This window comes from Theobroma cacao, chromosome 8 (genome assembly GCF_053813885.1).
Source record: "Theobroma cacao isolate CCN51 chromosome 8, ASM5381388v1, whole genome shotgun sequence".
NCBI classification, from domain to species: Eukaryota; Viridiplantae; Streptophyta; class Magnoliopsida; order Malvales; family Malvaceae; genus Theobroma; species Theobroma cacao.
Genome location: NC_142646.1, coordinates 29,814,463 through 29,833,274, shown reverse-complemented (window position 1 = coordinate 29,833,274; position 18,812 = coordinate 29,814,463). Strand labels below are relative to the sequence as shown.

General features: G+C 31.1%; 1 protein-coding gene across 1 annotated transcript; it reads left to right on the top strand.

Moving 5' to 3' along the window:
- Window positions 1-13,730: 13,730 nt before the first annotated feature.
- On the top strand, window positions 13,731-18,812 carry LOC18593089 (very-long-chain aldehyde decarbonylase GL1-9-like). Its single transcript, XM_007020130.3, has 3 exons — window positions 13,731-14,040; window positions 14,278-14,655; window positions 17,823-18,812. The coding sequence occupies exons 2-3, from the start codon at window positions 14,425-14,427 to the stop codon at window positions 18,363-18,365; spliced, it is 774 nt and encodes a 257-aa protein (XP_007020192.1). The 5' UTR covers window positions 13,731-14,040; window positions 14,278-14,424; the 3' UTR covers window positions 18,366-18,812.

The window sequence follows — 18,812 nt, the reverse complement described above, 5'->3', positions numbered from 1 at the left end:
TTAAATCGATTATTAGTCATAAAACATAAAATTCATTTAGGTTCAATATTCTTAAAATCATAAAAACGATTGTAAAAATACTTTAGATAGATAAGATGAGCAGTGGTTACTCACTTTGACGGGAATTTACAACACTCCTATTCTTGATCCTCAGGTGCAATACCTTTGCCCTTATCCGAGGGCTCACCACCTATACATAATGTGCAACGGGAAATTTAATATACTTATGCTAAATCGTTACAAAACTATTCTATGTTCTATATGAATGCATGCAATGAAATGGGAGGTGTTCGGCTTATCGCGCACTATGCACTATTTAATCGGTCTAAATGTCCAATTCGATTCCAATTAATTTATTGCACTTTCAGTACTCCCCAAAATTCCACAAACTTCACTACAAGTCTATTCTAAGTGCAATTACCAAAATATCTCTCATTATGGTGCAAATTGCCAACAACGGGAGTAAAATTTTTCGGTACCCGTTTTCGATTTTCGATATTCCTAAGCATTAAATACATCTAAATGGCATGAAAAACAACCAAATTCATCATCAATCCTCACCCATAAAATTCAGCCAAGATAGGTTCTATAATAGGCATGTGGATTTCTTGCTTACTTTTCATACTAAATGTTACTAAACACCTAAAAACACTAAGTTACCTTGAAATTCAACTAAATTCATCACCAACTTTCTCTCTCCAAATCTGGCCAGCATATTGACCCTCATGAAAACTTGAATTTAATTCATGGAAAATGGAAAAAAATGCATGGGCAAGATGAATTTCAAGCTTAATATTAAAAATCTTACATTTAGTCATCAATTTCTTGAAAATTCAACAATTTTTCCTTAGTTTTTCTTCCCTAGGGTTTTTCTTTTCTTTTCTTCTCTTTTCTGCAGGTGCTGGTCGGCCTTGAAATGCTGAGTGGAAGAGTGTGGGCTGGTTTTTAAATGGCAATATAAAAATATTAATTTTTTGACATATGTCACATTTTTATTGGTCCACTTGTTTTAACTTAATTTTTAAGCCTTTTCTCACCACCACAAATGCTCTAATATTTATCCATAGCATAAAATAATAAGAGGTAGAATTCTGGAGCTTGACAAATGTCATGGTGGTGTAAAATTACAATTTTACCACTATGATGGTAAAATTACCATTTTACCCCTATGCTCTGAAAAATACCAGAATTAAAATTTCTTTTCACTTCTTAACCTCAAATCATACTTCAATACTCAAATCATACTCTAATAAGTCAAATGGGGTCAAAAAATCTTTTTTAAAAATTCCCATTTTGTCCCCAGGTGGCAAATGACCATTTTACCCTTGGATAGTGAAAATTTCGTTTGATTCCAAATTGATCCTCGAACTCCAAATCACCATATTAAACCATTCTGGTACTTTAATATCCTTAATTTCATCTCAAATTCTCTATTTGATCTAGTTCGAGGCGTAAATCAATTTTGTTGTACCTCTAGGTACAATACCTACTTTTGTAAATTTTTCGGGACTCTCCTAGCATGCAATCATGCTATCATCACATGTATGACATGAAAAGTATTTTATAAGGTTGGGCTTTACATCCTCAGTAGGATATGGTTGTTCAGTGTTAGATTGATGTTTCTCGTAACCAAATTTTACCATGGAAGCACCGATGTTTTCACCACTCTATATCGCCCTTCGGTGGTGAAGGGATTTTAGAAAGTGAAGGAGAAAGGTAGATAAGTAGAGAGAAAGAAAATGTTAAAATGAATATGTTTTGTCTTGTTAGTGTAAAAGTCTCAATAAGTAATATATCAAGAAGGAGTGAATTGGCATTTAAATTTTTTTTCGAAAACTAAGTATAAAAATCAAGACTTTTGCAACTAAAAATATATTTTTATGTCAAAAATAAAGTGTGTGATCTTTCTAAAGAAATTTTTAATAATAAATTAAAATGAACAAATAATAAATCAAAGTAAAGATATTTTCCTAAGTCAAGTAATGAACAAATAATAAATCAAACTAAAAATGTTTTCCTACATCAAGTAATGAACAAATAATAAATCAAAGTAAAAATATTTCCCTAGATCAAGCATAAGCAAAAATAATGAACCAAGATATAATATTTTTCTAAGTAAAACTAATGAATCCAGGTGAAATATTTTCCTAAGCTAAATGCAAGCAATAAATCACAATGCAAAAAATTAAAAATAAGACACAAGATTTTTATAGTGGTTAAGCTTTCTCTAGTGTCTACATCCACTCCCTTGGAACACTAAGGAATTTCAAATCCACTAAAAGGAATGAACTTTTCACGAGATCAAGTGAAATCCTCACAATGCTTTTTCACGGGTTCAAGCGAAACTCTTACCATGCTTTTTCACGAGATCAAGCAAAACCCTTAAACAATGGTTTTTATAGGCTCAACCACAAACCCACAAATAGTTTTTTAAGGTTAAACTAGAACTTTTACAATGGAGTACAATGTTTAACAAGAAAATACCTCTACAACGATTGGATGCTAGGAGTTTAAGCTTAAATGTAGTCGGAGAAGAAATTTCAACTTGAAATAAGCAAGTATTTGACTTTTCAAAGCCTGGTGAAAGACTGAAATGAAGCTAAAGAGTGAGGATAAGCTTTTGGAGGTATCTCTAGGGTTTGAAACTTTATCTCAGGTCTTCTCTTGCTTCCAAATGACTCAAAGGCGGCTATTTATAGTTGGTGTGAAGTTTGAAACCATTAAACACAAGTTTGAATCAAATCTAATCAGTCCTAAAGCTTAAGGGTTGACTACAATGCTCCTAGGGTCGACTATGTTCTTCAAATTTATCAAATTAAGGTTTCATAGTTGAATACAAGCTTCCTCTATTCGATCTAACTCTCAAGAGCATGATTTTTGCAAGTCTAGGTTGTGGTAGTCAACTACCCCTTGGCCAAGGTTGACTGTAACTATGTAAAGTCCTTTTTCTCATGCTTTTAACTTGTCAAGATCGACTATACTCGAGTTAAGGTCGACTATGCCTGTTTAATTTAGAATTGTTAAAAACAAGTTTGAATCAAATATAACTGTTACTGAAGCTTGAAAGTAAACTACTACACTTTTAGGGTCGACTATGTTCTTCAAATTTCTCAAATTAAGGTTCCATAGTCAAATATAACCTTCCTCTATTCGATCCAACTCCTAAGAGTGTGAGTTTCACAAATCTGGATTGCGGTAGTTGACTACCCTTTGGCCAGGGTTGACTATGGCTGTGTAAAGTCCTCTTTCTCATGCTTTGACTTGTCAAGATCGACTATACTCAAGCCAAGTTCGACTATGTTTGTTCAATTCTTCATTTCTTGAGCTTTCTAGAACAAGGTCGATTATAGGCACTCCAAGGTCGACTATGACTTTATATTCTTAAAGTTTTGCATTCTTTCTTCCTTTAGATTGACTTGAGCTTCTCTAAGGTTGGCTTTTGACTTGTGTCTTGATGTTTTCTTAAATTTTTGATGCCTTTCTTTAGCTAGTTTTTCCTTGCCTTGTTCCTACAATCAAATAATAATTCAAGACATATTTGCTCTTTGTTTTCTTAGCTGAATATGCATTCTTTGAAAACTTTTATGATATTTTCTAATGATGCATGGCTTTTCAGACAATTAAGTGACCTTAAGGGATTAAAAATATATCTGAGACAATTTCAAATGCTTGACATTAAGTTCAAGATAACATATAATTTTTGTCAAATCAAAACATGATGCAACTCAAGACTAACAATCTCTCCCTTTTTGATATAATAAAAACATGAGTATATTACATTTGAAATTTCTTGAAACCTCCCCATAACTTAATTAGTCTTTATGCCTTTGTTGAAAACATTTAAGTATAAGTGAGAAGGATATAAGAAATGAATATGAACTTTGAAAATTCTCCTCCTCTATTTATGCATGAAGTTAAAAAATGCTTACAAGAAAAAATATTCAGCTAATATAAGAGCATTTCAATGTGCTTATAAACCTTCTCCCGCATTTTGTTATATTATAAAGGTTAAGAATTGTGAGTTTTAAGCATTTAAACTCAAGAGATAATGGTTAGTGACAATCATCAGGTATAAATAAGCATTTAGTCCAATAATAATTTCTAACTGTCAAATCAAAACAACGAGATATATTTCCATGCAAAGATATTCAATTAAAAGATCAAGAAATATATCCATTCATTATAGTATGAAAACATCAAATCAAGATATATTTCCAATTGATATGTATTAACTCAAAGTATAGGGGAAATATTTTCATATAGCACATCCAAGAAGCAACACGTTTTGATATGTTCAACCAAGATATATTTCCATGTAAGATATTCAATCAAGGAACTATGGAATATATCAATATATATCTTCATTTTATATATTTTCAAGTAAGTCAATAAGGAGTACATCATTAATCAATCAAGAAGGTCACACATAGATATGTATATATATATAGGCAAAAATGTAGGCATTTCATCCTTTAAGTGCAAGTTGGATATGCATACATATCAAAATAAGCATAAATCAAGTATAAAGCATTTATAAGCATGCATATAATGTGATCATGATATGTATGAGGAAGATGTGTGCAACTTATATATTAGTATGTTCATATATTCATTCAAATAAGTAATCAAGAAAATGTAAGTTATCAACAAGCAAACAAATTGATACACAACTAATTATGCAAATATATTCACAAATTTATACACAATCAAGAATAGTAAGAAACATAGCAATCATTATTCAAGTATAGACATGATTAAGTACAAGTTTAATAAAGAGTTTAACAGATATTACCAATAAAGATGAACATCATTTGTTGAGATTTTACCAAGCTCATGGTTGAAGATTTCAAGTGCTCAAGAATTATAGGACAATGTCAATGATCAACTCCCCTTTAAACATTCATTCGATCAATTCCAACAAGAAGAAGAGTTGAATGGTTAATCACATTAAAGCATAATTTTAACTTCCTTTAAATGGATTATGTGATAAACTTGGGGATAAATAATGATCATATGATAGATGAGTATTTAAATAGAATGTTCAACATATCAATTTCATACTTATATATTCAAGGAACTAGTACAACATGAGTATTTAAGTAAATATTCAATATATGGTTTAAATACTAATAATTTCAAGAAGTGTATGTATATTAGTTCCAATTACATATCAAAGAAATAATTTTTCATTAAGCATATTTTTCAATTATACATTGTCCAAGCATTATCAATCAAACATTTTAAAAAAAATTCTTTAAAAGCCGTTGTAAAGGTTATCACTTGATCTCATGAAAAAGCTGTTGTAAGGGTTATCACTTGATCCCGATTAAAACCAAAAATCCTTTTAAAGGGTTGGATATTCTTTGTTAGCTAAGGAAGTAGATGTAGGCACTTGAGAAAGCCAAACCCCTATAAAATCCTAGTGTCTTGATTTACTTTTATGCCTAATGATTTATTTTTAAAAACCTAGTTTAGAAAAATCACGTATTTTGTTTTTGACTTAAGTAGGAAATTTATTTTGAAAAAGGTTTGATTTTTACCTAATTCCCTCATTTCATTATTACCTTGTTTCGCTACATTTCATTTCAAGAAAACCCATTTCATAAATTACCTTTTTTTTATCTTTATTTTTCATATATTGACTTGCTTCTTTGTTAAATCTCTCTACTATCATTACTTATGTATTTCTTGAAATATTCTTTTTAAGTTGGTGTTATTTGATTTGCACTTGAAATACATTTTAAGCATTTCAAAGTGATTATTTGCCTATGTTTGCTTGAGTAGACTTGATTAAAATTTGTATATTCATCAAGGTTTTCCTTGAAACTCTTCTTACAAGCTTTTAAAACAAAATTTTCTTCTAAGATCGACTATCAAGTCTTCATAGTCAACTATATATTTGTCTAAATAGTTCTTGGAAAGGTTTTACTAAGGAGAAATACAACCATAATTGACTAAAGCTTCTCTATAGTCGACTGTAGCAGTTCATATTTCATTCTCTAAAAGTTTTAAAGTTTAATTCACACCCCTCTTGGACATTTTTGATACTTGATCCATTAAGCTAACATTTCTAACAATACTCAACCCATTCAAATCAAGACATGATGATCCACATAGTTAATCTTGAGCACAATTAAATGGTTGCACAAGCTTAGGAGTCAATAACTCCTATACACATCAAACACACAGCCATTAGTACTAAAAATGAAATTAGAAGCAATTGTTGATATGAGAATCGCCCATACATCACAACTAATATAAGAAAGTATAGGAAACCCAATACTATTGAGTTTCCACCAAATGAAAATATCAAAGTCATCATCGTCAACAATATCATCCTCAATTAAATATTTATTCAATTCCGTTTTTAGCTTATTTCTACCACTTTCCATTTGATACCTCTTATATGAAAAAATAAGAACTTTTCTTTTTGGGTTTTGATTCACAATTTCACGAGTGGCTTGTGTCATTTGGCTCTTTTGGTTACTTTCACCAACTATTTCAAATTGAGATTGTAACATTTTCTTTATAACAATCAAACAACTTTTCCATTGTTTTTCATACCATACTAGCCATCAACGAAGTGCCCTTCTGAAAATACATTCTTTCAAAGCAAAACTCAACAAATCCAAGTTCCTTTTAGGATTAAGAATCGAAGCGATGTAAAGTACCATATTTATTTTTTCCGCATTTGTTCAGTACTTGTCAAAATTTTCTTTTATGTTATTCGCCATAATCCATAAATCAACATCAAAATTTTCTAGCCATTTTTTCGAAGTGTAATATACCTCACAAACACAATCAAGAAAAGTGTTAGAAGTTATATACGAAGAACCTAGAACTTTTAAAGTCAAATCATAAAATTGTTGTAAAAAATGAGAAATTCTTTTAATATTTTGCCTAATCATTTTGGTTGGGCACCCTATCTCCCTTCAACAGCTCAACACTATAATATATAATTGTCAACCACAACAAATACCTCAAAAGCCTTTTCAAATTTTTGAGTTGCTTCCAACATCAAATAAATAAAATTTCATCTGGTGTTGCATCCAATAATATTAAACTTTTGTATGAAAATTTTCACTAGTAACACATTCCTTAAATTTGGTTAACCTAACAGGAGATTATTTGACATATTTCACTATCCCTCTAATATGAGCAACTGAATCATTCATTTCCTTTCAATCCACCACTCATAATAAGATTAACAATATGTGTAACGCATCTCATATGAAGAAATTTATCTCCAAGAATATTAGTGTCGATAATGTTAATTTTTTCTTCAAATGTGTAATTGTAACATATATAATTAAAATTAGCATTACACTTGTAATAGAGAAAACCTTTTGAATCCCCTAATCATGCAAACATTTATCATTTTTCTTCCTAACGACCTCACCTTTGTGACTTGAAATGGGAAAAAAGTTTCAATTTTTTTTTGTAGTTTCCAATCATTATCTGTAAAGTGAGCTGTAAGATGCATATAATTAATTCTTTGTAATGAAGTCCATGTGTTTGTGGTAAGAGATACTTAAATAGAAGTTATTTTCAAGAATTGCTTCAACTGGTTCTTTTTATTAATATAAACTTTTTAAAATAATTTTAGCAACGGTCCATTGTGACGGTATACAAAATCTAGGACACGCTAGGGACATGCAAAACCTAAAACTTTTATCTTTCACAAATCTAAAAGACAATTCATTTAGAATGATTGTCTCAACTACACCCTTCTTAATGACATCTTCATTAAACTTCCAACTAGATAAAAACCTATCTCTTCCTGATTGCAAAACTAATTCTATTTGACTATAATATTCATTAACATGAAGCGTAACTAACTTTTTACAAACGCCTATATGATTTTTTAGGAAGTGGTTCCATTTCTTTTAGAATCAGTATAAAACTCCCCATCACAATAATTACATTTAGCCTTTTGCTTACCTTTGTCATTGAGAAATTTGATGAAGTGATCTCACACTTCTAATTTCAATATAAGTGGTTTTCTTCTCATTTTAAATTACATTTTTCTTTTTATTTGTCGGTTATCAAATAAAATGATATTTGTAATTTTGATTTGCTATTTTAGTACTCTTTGGAGAGATTTTTTTTATTTTAATTCTTTTAATTTGAATGTTTTAAACAGAGTTAATGTTGGATTTAATTACTTCACATTTGATTCGCGGAATAAATAAGAATATAATAAAATAATTATTTTGTGAGAATATAATAAAGTAGGAATACAATAGAATAGTTATTATGTTGTTTGGCATAGTGAATGGAATGGAGCAAGAATTACTATTATGACTTATTGTAGTATTTGGTTGATAAAAACAACATTGGAATAAGAAAGAAATAGGTGATAAAAAGATAAAAACAACCTTTATTATATTTACATTTATTTTCATAAAAAAATTATCCTTATTATAATTTAAATACATATTTATCTCAAAAGTCAACTATCCATCATAATTATATTTTATCCCATATTTATATTTTATTCCAAATGTAAAAAATAATTATAATTTACTCATATAATTTTATAGATGGACAATTATTCTAAAATATAATTTAATCACATTATATTTTACCCATCATAATCAATTAAATTTTGTGTATAGATGTTTATTTTTAGACAATTCTTCACATACTATGAATCATTTTCAAAATATTGTTTATACAAAATATTACAGAAGAAATATTTGGAAAAAACAAAAAAATAATAGAAATAGAAAATCATGTCTTTTGATATATTAAATGAAAAATCATATCTTTGAAATTAGAAAAATGATCTTTTTTTTTTAAAAGAAGTAAGTTATGTCTTTTGATATATTAAATATAAAATCATATTATCTTTCAAAAAAATATAGAAAATCATATATTTAAACCAAGCATGTGGTGCTGAGGAAACATAAATGCCAAAGAAAGAAATAACGTGTCTTTGGATTTAGATAAGCATTCCACCTCTAGCAATAGAATGATAATTTATAAGCAAAACTATATCATATTAGCATGGAAAGAAATAGAGAATGAAAGAGCCTTGTCATACTATAAATGCCCTTTAAATGAGAATATTATTCCATCGAATCAAAAGCCAAGGTTTAGTTTACAAAAGTACACTGACCTTGAAAGTAATGGATAAATATTCATCCTATTACACTAACTTACAGCATGCATAAAACCAATAAGGTAGCTACAATAACATCATTATTATACAACCAGTAACACAACAGTAAGCTCAAAAAGCTTTAGATTTGTTAATGAACCTCATAATTAGTATCAACATCAACCACAAGTGCCAAAAATTTACAATATCATGAACTTACTTTCACAAAAAGTTTCAGAGCCATTTGAGCTCAACAATTAGCAAAAAATGCCCTCAGCCATTTAAGTCTTTGGTCAAAAGCAATACTGAAAAAGACAAACATAAGAGTTGGAGATTCAGAAAGTTTGATTGAAGCAAAAACCCTTTCCCTCGCTGTCAATTCCTTTACTTGACTTAAAATCCCATCCAACTTTTGAGCCTTTTGTTGGATGTTTACCTCTGTCCCAACACTTTTGCTGAACTCAATTTCAGCTTCTTTTATGTTTTCATCCAATATTGTGGCAGTAGTAATAATTGATTCGGATGTAATGGGATCACCTGTCTCATTTAACCTTTTCCTCTTCCTTGCTAAGGTAGTTTCATTTCTAGGAGCTGATGTTTAAGGTTGAATATTGGAGAAATCCTTATCATCGAAACTATATTTAGCTAGGTTTTCACCTTCAGTTTTCTCATTTATTGTATCATTACATTCCTGCATTTGTTCAAGGATATCTGCTGCAGTTTGTGCTTTTTTTCCTGTTGCACGATTTCTTGCATAAATAAGACTAAGCTCATTGAAGTAAAAACAAACTCTTTTTTCTAAAAGAGATAGCCTCTTTGTGACTTTAAGAACAATAAAAAGGTAACTATTAGTTATATTATTATCAAAAAACTCAAATGAAAATACTTAAATAAGTACAAACAAGAAACTTACCTACATGTAATATTCCCATACATGATCATCAGTAACAACCATGTTCCTTTGGTCATCCCACCCAAATCCACTAGCATATGTCCCTTGCACCATATCATGTATAATAACCCATTCTTTTTTCAAAGCCTTTACTCTAGACTCTATATGGGATTTCACCTTCAAGTTTGCATTTGATAATTTTGTTGCAAGCATATTTTCAAGTTCTATTAAATAACCCCCTCTAAAACTAGTGTCAGTATTGTATTTTCCTATATTGTGCAAATCAGTCAAAGCTTAAATAAGTGCAACATCTTCATGATAATTCCATTTTCTTTTGGTTTACTTTGTACTTTGAGAAATTAGGGTTGAAGATGCAAATATTGTTTTCTACCATACACTAAATATTTTATTATAAAAAAATATTATAATGCTAAAAAAATAAAAGATAAAGAGATATATTTAATATTATATTAAAACTTGTCAAACTTTATTCAAATGATAAAAAGTATAACATAAACAACAATTAACAACAACAAATGACAAAACATTAAGACACTTATAACAAATTAGAAAAAAACACAACTTGTACTGACAAAAGAAAGAAACACTAAAACAGTCCTTCAATTAACAATATGTTTAACAAATGTCAATCCTCATTTTGCCTAATGCTTGCCATTCATTAAACATTTGATTTGCTAATTTCATTCTTAAATTACTCCAAATATCAGTAGGATCAATAGTACTTATTAAATCCTCCTCAACTGTTTTGTTGGTTTGAATATATTCCCTTAAAACAACTTCAATAGAATCAATGCTTATCTCACTCCTAATCAAATTATAAAGCAAACAACAAGATATAATAATCCGATAAAATGATGGACTCCTAAGGATACCCCATCTCATTTTCAACAACCCAAAACACCTCTTTATAACATTGTAAGCAATTGCATGTTTCATATTAAAAAATTCTTCAAGATTGCTTGGTTTATGGCATTGACGCCATTCATTCAAATGACATCATTGACCCCTAAAAGGTGCAAGAAAACCCTCACAATTTATATAGCCCATATCAACTAGGTAATAACAACCTATATAAAACAAAATAAATAAGTTATTTATTTATTAGAATAATCATACAATGCATAATTTGAAATACCTTCCTATTATCATAAAAAAGCTTACCATGAGGCACTTTAAGTCCATTAAAAGGGTTGAGATTCTCCAACCAAACACTAATAGTGATGCATACAATTTTAATCACCCCTTCCCATTACGTCAGCCATATATACCAAGCCAAATCACAAATTATATTAGCCTCCAAGGTAGATTGGTTGTGTAAGCAATTTGATTCACATTTATTACACATGTACATGTGTGAAGGCTTCAGATGGAATTTATAGAACCTAGGCTATGACATATCTCGTGAACTTACCATATCTTTCCTTTTAACAAAAGTATTGTAATTAGATAATTTAACTAGCTAAAAGTGTCTTTATGAGATTTAACATCTAAAGACTTCCTTTTGTAAACTAATATTGTTGAAAGTTGAAACTCTTATACTCAATAACTAAAGATTCATGCTATATTGAAATTTGATAATTCAACAATATCATATTCTTCTTGTTTCAAGACTAAAATGGAGTATAAACTAGGCATTTGGAATATCAAGTCTAGATTGATGGTGCTCATATGAATTTTACGAATTATTTTATATTGGTTAGATTTATAGTTAGCTGGTCTATTTTAGAGATAGATATTTATATACTCATAAATTATTTGTAAATTAAGAATTATTCATTATGCATAAAAACTTACCCAAATCTACCATTTTTACTTAAACTACTTCCTAATATGCACCAAAACTAAGATAGGGGTATTAGCAAGATAGGAAACAAGTAGATGGTTATGTTTTCTATTGTACTAATTTTGGTTTTTTCTATTTAGTATTGACCTTGTGTTGGTGAGTTGATATTGTATATAGTTTGGGTTGGCTTTTGTTAAGTGAGGCAGGGGACGTTGCTAGTGGTTTTTTTTAACCAGTTGTTTCTGAGGATAAGTTTGATTCAATCAGGCTTGATCTTCTCTTGGATGTACAAAGGGTTCCCCTTCTTAATATGAATGAATTCTTTCTAACTTTCAAAAAAAAATATATGCACCAAAATACTAACAATGAGTCAAAGAAATAACAGAAAACAAACTCGACCCATAAATAAAAAGTCGAGAAATACACAAATCAGATAAAATCAAATCACTTCAAATATAAACTAATTCAACACTGAGGTCATTTCCACTTTCAACAGAAAATAAGAGCACAATAAGCATGTACCTGGAAGAGAGGCGGTGGTGACTGGTGGAGCTAGAAACCGTGGAAAAGAACCATGCGGCTGAGAGAATGAGGGAAAAGAAAAAGAGAGAAAATATTTTTTTTATATGGATAGGGTTGTAATTTTCTAAATCTAAGAGAGATAATTTAATTATAATGATTTTGAAAGTTATTCCATGAGACATGGAATAGTTAATATCAAAGGGAGGGTCGAGTTTAGTTGAATAGGGGTTTTTATCGATTTTAAAGAATGGTTAAAACTCAAGAATTGTTATTACTTGTTAAATTACTAACCAAATAAAGGTGTAACTAACAGTTAGGAATAGAGGAGCATAGCATAGCTATTTTCCATACCAAACGTGCTGTTAATGCGTTGTGACATAGGTAAGTTGTACATAGTAATTTGTAGCATACAAACGCATTTTGATGCTAAAACTTGAGATCTCATTGCCTAGTTACCGCCTTTAATTTGGGATGGCAATTGGTACCCTTTAATCGAGTAACCCTGGATATCTAACCAGATCATATAGGTTCGTATACCTTATATTTAAGTTTTAGACGAGTTCAAGTGGAAAGTTTACTATTTGTCTCGTGTTCAGATATGATATAGGTATCACCCTTTGAATACCTAATACTTAAACCCAATTATGTTAATCTTCAAGTATTGTTAGGTACCCCTATTCAATACGCATATATACAAATTTTAATATTATTTATATAGTATATAATAATAGATAATTGAATAAACACAGTTTTGTTAAGGTTAGGATGAACATGTGTGAGGATGAGAAGCATTTCAAGCTCTTGCCAACTTTGCCAACCATTCATCTTATTAATTAGTTATTTATAATATAATTTATTTATACTTAATCCACCCTAAACCGTAAATCAATTTTAACCTATTAGTACTAACCCGAAGTGGCTAAAGGTTTTTTTTTTCCCCAATTTTCTTCAGACTTCAATCCGATTGCTGTTCCTTGCCCCTTGCCTCTTTGTTGACTGTCGCTTCTCTTTGCCTTGTTGTGAGCCTTTTGCCTCTTTGCTATTTCTTTTCTCATTAATGTAAATAGATTATTTAGTTTGGGTTTATGAATTCTAGAGGAAAGGTACTCAGAATGTTTTTTTCCACAAAAAGAAAACCTTAATATTTATATTTGTATATATGTATTGATCCTTATACTTATATTTATGTTGGTAGGTTTTTTGAAAAATATCCACAGTTGAATTTTTTTTATACAATCACGAATTGAAATGAGATTAAGTAATTAATGGATAAGTTATTAGAGTTTGAATTTGGATAAAAAATTTCAAAATTAATCAATAGCTATAAAGTTTGCATGCTCCATTTATTAATAAAATTCGGAATAGGATACCTCAAAATTCCGGAGTACCTTACCTATCGATAATCATTAATGACCTATTTTCCTTTCTCTAACATATTTTTAAACGTAAAACTAACCGTACGGTACGGTGGGTACTACGCGTACATTGGCACGAAACTTACATTCATCCAAAAGAGAAGGAAAAAGAGAAAAGAAAATAAGCACCAATCATTTTCTTGTCTCCCAAACAAGCCCAGCGGCCAAACCTCCCCCTCTCTGCTCTCTGCTCACTGCTCAGAACCTTTTTATTTTGAAAAATTCAACTTCTCAAGAGAGTATTTGTATAATTATATAAATACTAGATCTGAATGCATTCTCAACTTCACTGGCAATTTCTAAGGTTCGTGATCAATCTCGATCTCTTTTTTATCTTCAAAATTATCATCTTTTTCATTTTCTGCCAAAACTTTGAGTTTTTATTTATTTTTACTGTTTTGAGGGTCAATGCAAGTTAGTCACCAGTCAAATTTTATTGTTTATGTGAAATCAGTGAAGGAAAATCACGCTGGAAAATGACGTTTCGATGTTTCTAAATTTTGCTTAATTTTATTGAATGATTTTTTTGGGTTTATTTCAGGGTTAAAACTGTAAATGCAGCTTCAAATTTGTAAACTTTGAAGTGGGTATTAGGCCAAAAAAAAAAAAAAAAAGAAGGAAAAGGAAGATTTGTTGATCCAGAACTTGTATGCTTTGGTGAAGTGGGTATTAAGAAAAAGGAAAGAAAATGGTGTTTTGGGAAGGATATGTGACTGATGAAGCGATGGGGACGTTTGCCCCAATTGTAGTATATTGGTTGTATGCTGGGTTTTATCAGCTGTTACCTCCTTTGGATAAGTACCGTTTACATACTAGAAAAGAGGAGGAAGAGAAGAATTCAGTGCCTCTCGCTTCGGTTGTTAAGGGTGTTTTGCTTCAACAGCTTGTTCAAGCAACAGTTGCTCAACTGCTCTTTCTGGTTAGTTGTTGTTGAATCATGTTATCCTTTTTCGTTTGCTCTGCTTTCTAATCTTCATTGTAAGATTATGTCAAATTTGTTTAGCATCATCAGATCAATCGCTGTTTCTTGGCTTCTTTTCTTCATTAGATAGTGTAAATTGATTTAGGTGTTTGGCCTTATGGTTTAGGGCTACATTTTTTTATCTTGGTTGTTGAGGATACGCTAAAATTGTTTTAAGTAAATATAAAACAATAGGTTAGAGTACAGTTATGAGTTAACAATGGATATAACACCTTAAAATACAGAGAAAAATGAACTAGTTAGTTACTGAATATGATAGCCAAAAGAAGAAAATGAAAGAAAGAAAAAGGAGTATAATGTTATAGTGATTGTTGGAAAGATTAATTTTGTAATACATCGTAGTATTAAATACAAAATAAATCATAAGCCTACATTTCACATTTAAGTAAGCTAGATCTTGGCAGTTGTGAATTTAAATTCCTTACGAATGCCTCTGCAGTAAGAAAAGAAGTAAAACCAAACTCATTGCTGAAGAAATGGGCTTTTTTAATAATCCTTACAGCTAAGGCAGAGATGAGGCTAAAAATAACAAGGAATATTTCACTGATTTTGGCTATTAGTTGTGATTCAAAATAAGATTGGGCATGGATACTATGTGTAAGTCAATCATGGCTTTGGCAAATGAGAGCTAGTTGTGTGAAAGTAGCAATGCCTCACACTAGGTTTGATATGTTGCCTGCTCCTTGTCGTTTATGGAATCAGTTTATTCTTTTCTTTTTTTTCCCTTTTATGACTTCTAGGAGGATAGAGTAGAGATAGATTAAGTTTTAAGTTTTGAATTAAGTTTGAATATCTTCTTTAGTTGCTTCATCATTGAAAATAATTTGGAGGCATGATCAATGGTGGCAAGTGATAATTAATGCAACAAAACAATTGGATAAGGATGAAGGCCTAAGACTTCCATGACATTAGGGAAAGGATTTGTATTTCAGGTATAGAGAGAAACACCAAGAAAAGGTAGGGTTTTTGGGGGGATGGAACATGCTTAAGCAGCTTATCTTGGGCTAGCATTTGACCTTACTTTGTAAACTTTAATACTTGATGACCCAGTTGAAGTTGCATTTTCTTAACTTAGTTTGATTAGAACCACTCTAAGGGCCGAAAAAAAAAAAGGAAGATCAAATTGTCAATTGTTGCTGGCATAACTCTATTGTCCTTAGTTAACTTTTGTAGGTTGCTGTGTATGTTTATTGATGTGATCTACACAGCATAGAATTTACATACGAGATTATATCTTTTGTAGTGAAGCACATTCAAGGATTGTTGGTTTTTCATTTTTTGGAGGTAAAATTTGCATTTGCAATGGGCTTGGTTGCTGATTTAAGAGAAATTCTTTTAGTTCAGGCTTGATTCTTATGACTTGTGAGAAATCTTTGTGATGTAATGCACAAGGGAAAATTTTTTTTTTATCACAATGCTGTGCTTTTTTTAATCTTTTTCTCCCCCTACTCATCGCCCTTCTTTTAAATGATATTGGTTAGGACTGCTGGTGATTTCATTTTTGGGGGTATGTAGACCTCTAATTATAAGATATTCTAGTGTTACATATTTGATTTGTTAATACATATTATGACCTGTTGGATATAATTACTGTCTGATGCATGAAAAGCTTTTTCTGGTGCATGATAACTGGTCATGGCACATTATTGCATATTTTCATTTGAAACTTAAAATCAAGTAAAAATTTTTGTCTATGTTGATGCCGTTTCCCCAAATTTGATTCTTAGCTTGTACAAATCATGACAGTAAGATGTCCTATAAGTGTTAAGTTTCATTTACATTTTTCCTCACAATGTTGTTGGGGCTCTTCTTTGAGTTTTAGAATACAATGGAGTTCTTATTTGTAGGAGAATGCCTCACAACTTGATAAGTTCCTCCTGCATTTTGGTCCTAATTGCTTCTAACTCTCCTTAATCCAAGCAACACTGCATCATCAAGAATAGCATAGCTTACAGCTCCATCAAGTGTGTCAAATAATTGCTCATGAATTTTTAATGCACTTATTGGTAATCTGACAGTTTGAGTGATGGATGAAGGAAATACAAAACCATCTTTGTTCCCCTCCCAATAATCATCCAAATTTATTTTTTTCTTTCTTGTCCTTATTTATACTTGATATATAAGTTGCCATTTGTCATTTCAATAGTAGTTAGTGACAACTTGAAATCATCTGTTGTCCTTGTATATCAAGCCACCTTGGTCTCTTCTCCAGTCAGCCAAGTAGGCCAAGGTGGAATAGCGAAATTTTGATGTGATCATTGCCTCTCTAGTAGCACTGATCATAGAAGTGGACCCAAGAGATTCTATGTTGCTCTAAGAGCCTGAAAAGTCAGATAGGTGGCATGTGCTTGGATTCGTTTCTTTACAAAGTTTGTTCTTTAGGCAGTATTGTGTCTGTAATTTGTTTATGGTAAGTTTGGGTTTTTTGCGTGGGTTCCTAAAAACTGGTTTACTGCAAATGATACCAAATGGACTCATAATTTTCAATCTATGCTGACTTTTAAGTGAAAATGTGGCTTATCACCATAATATTCCCCAATTTTTGTACAAATCTCTATAATATTCACAGTTTCTTAACCCAATCAAATTGCCAAAATAGGCTTTAATTTTCTTTGAAATATGGATAGCATGGCTTCCTTGTAGTTGAATATGCATATTACCTTACTTCTGCTCATATATGTGGTTCCATTGTGTTAGCCATGGAGGAAATCTCTCTGAATGGCTGAAGCGCCTTGTACTTCGAGAACCAAATTCTAATTTGTTTTGCTGCTTTGTTGTTGAGGTGAAAATTGAGGTCATTAGATTGTTGAACTATGGTGTGATTATACATATTTTTCTTAATTTAACTTCTGCCTTGCCTGTAAAACGTCTATTGGCCAAAATCTTTGTATTGTTTTACATAATCTGCAAACAATATATTGATTAAGTAGCTTTAGTGTCTAGTTAGTGTCTGCTGAGAGGTTGAAGAACTGCTATGACTTAGATAATGGAAGTTTCAGTTAGATAATAAGCCCATGGCTCATATTTGAACCTTGAGATCTGGAAGTTTTATTCATTGGAGTCCACTTTTTTGCCTAATTAACATTCTTGTGTTCTTGCTGTAGTTGACATCAACGGCAGATATATCTGGAACCATAATACAGCCTTCCATTCCTGTTCAAATTGTGCAAATTATTGTTGCAATGCTTGTCATGGATACATGGCAGTACTTTGTGCACCGTTTCATGCATCAAAACCAATTTTTGTACCGTCATGTCCACTCTCAACATCATAGGCTGGTTGTCCCTTATGCAATTGGGGCCCTTTATAATCACCCACTTGAGGGTCTCTTGCTCGATACTTTTGGCGGTGCCATCTCTTTTCTCATCTCAGGAATGACTGCACGAACAGCTGTAATTTTCTTCTGCTTTGCTGTGATTAAAACTGTGGATGATCATTGTGGGCTATGGTTGCCTGGCAATATATTCCACATTTTCTTCCAGAATAACTCTGCTTATCATGACATCCATCATCAACTCCAAGGCACAAAGTACAACTACTCTCAGCCATTCTTCCCGATTTGGGATAAGCTACTTGGAACTCACATGCCTTATGTTCTTCTAAAGCGACCGGAAGGAGGTTTTGAGGCAAGGCTAAAAAAGGACTAGTTGCATTCTGTTGATTTCTATCATGTAATACTAGAGGCTCTCGCTTCACACAGGAACAATTTTTTGATGAGGTTGTGCCATTCTTAGGAAGTTGAATTAGAATTGGTTTGCTTGAGGCTTTCAGTTGTAGGGTTCCGGCAGGAGGTCATTGGGTTAATTTGTTTCTGGTTGCTTGAGAATGTTGAAGTGTTACAATTATTTCACCAACCAACTATATATGTTGTTAATTATGCCATTTTGGGTTGTCTATTGTGTAGCGTATTTGTTATGTTACCGGGGATCTAGATTTTCATGTTTAGTAATCTGTTTGGGACTAGCTAATGAGCTATTCAAGAGGGCTAGAATGGGTCTACATGATTATTTATATGTAATTTATGGTGCCTAAGTACTGATTTCACCCTGTTATTATGCTTCATATTGCGTTAATATCTAATTTGATTTCTTGCT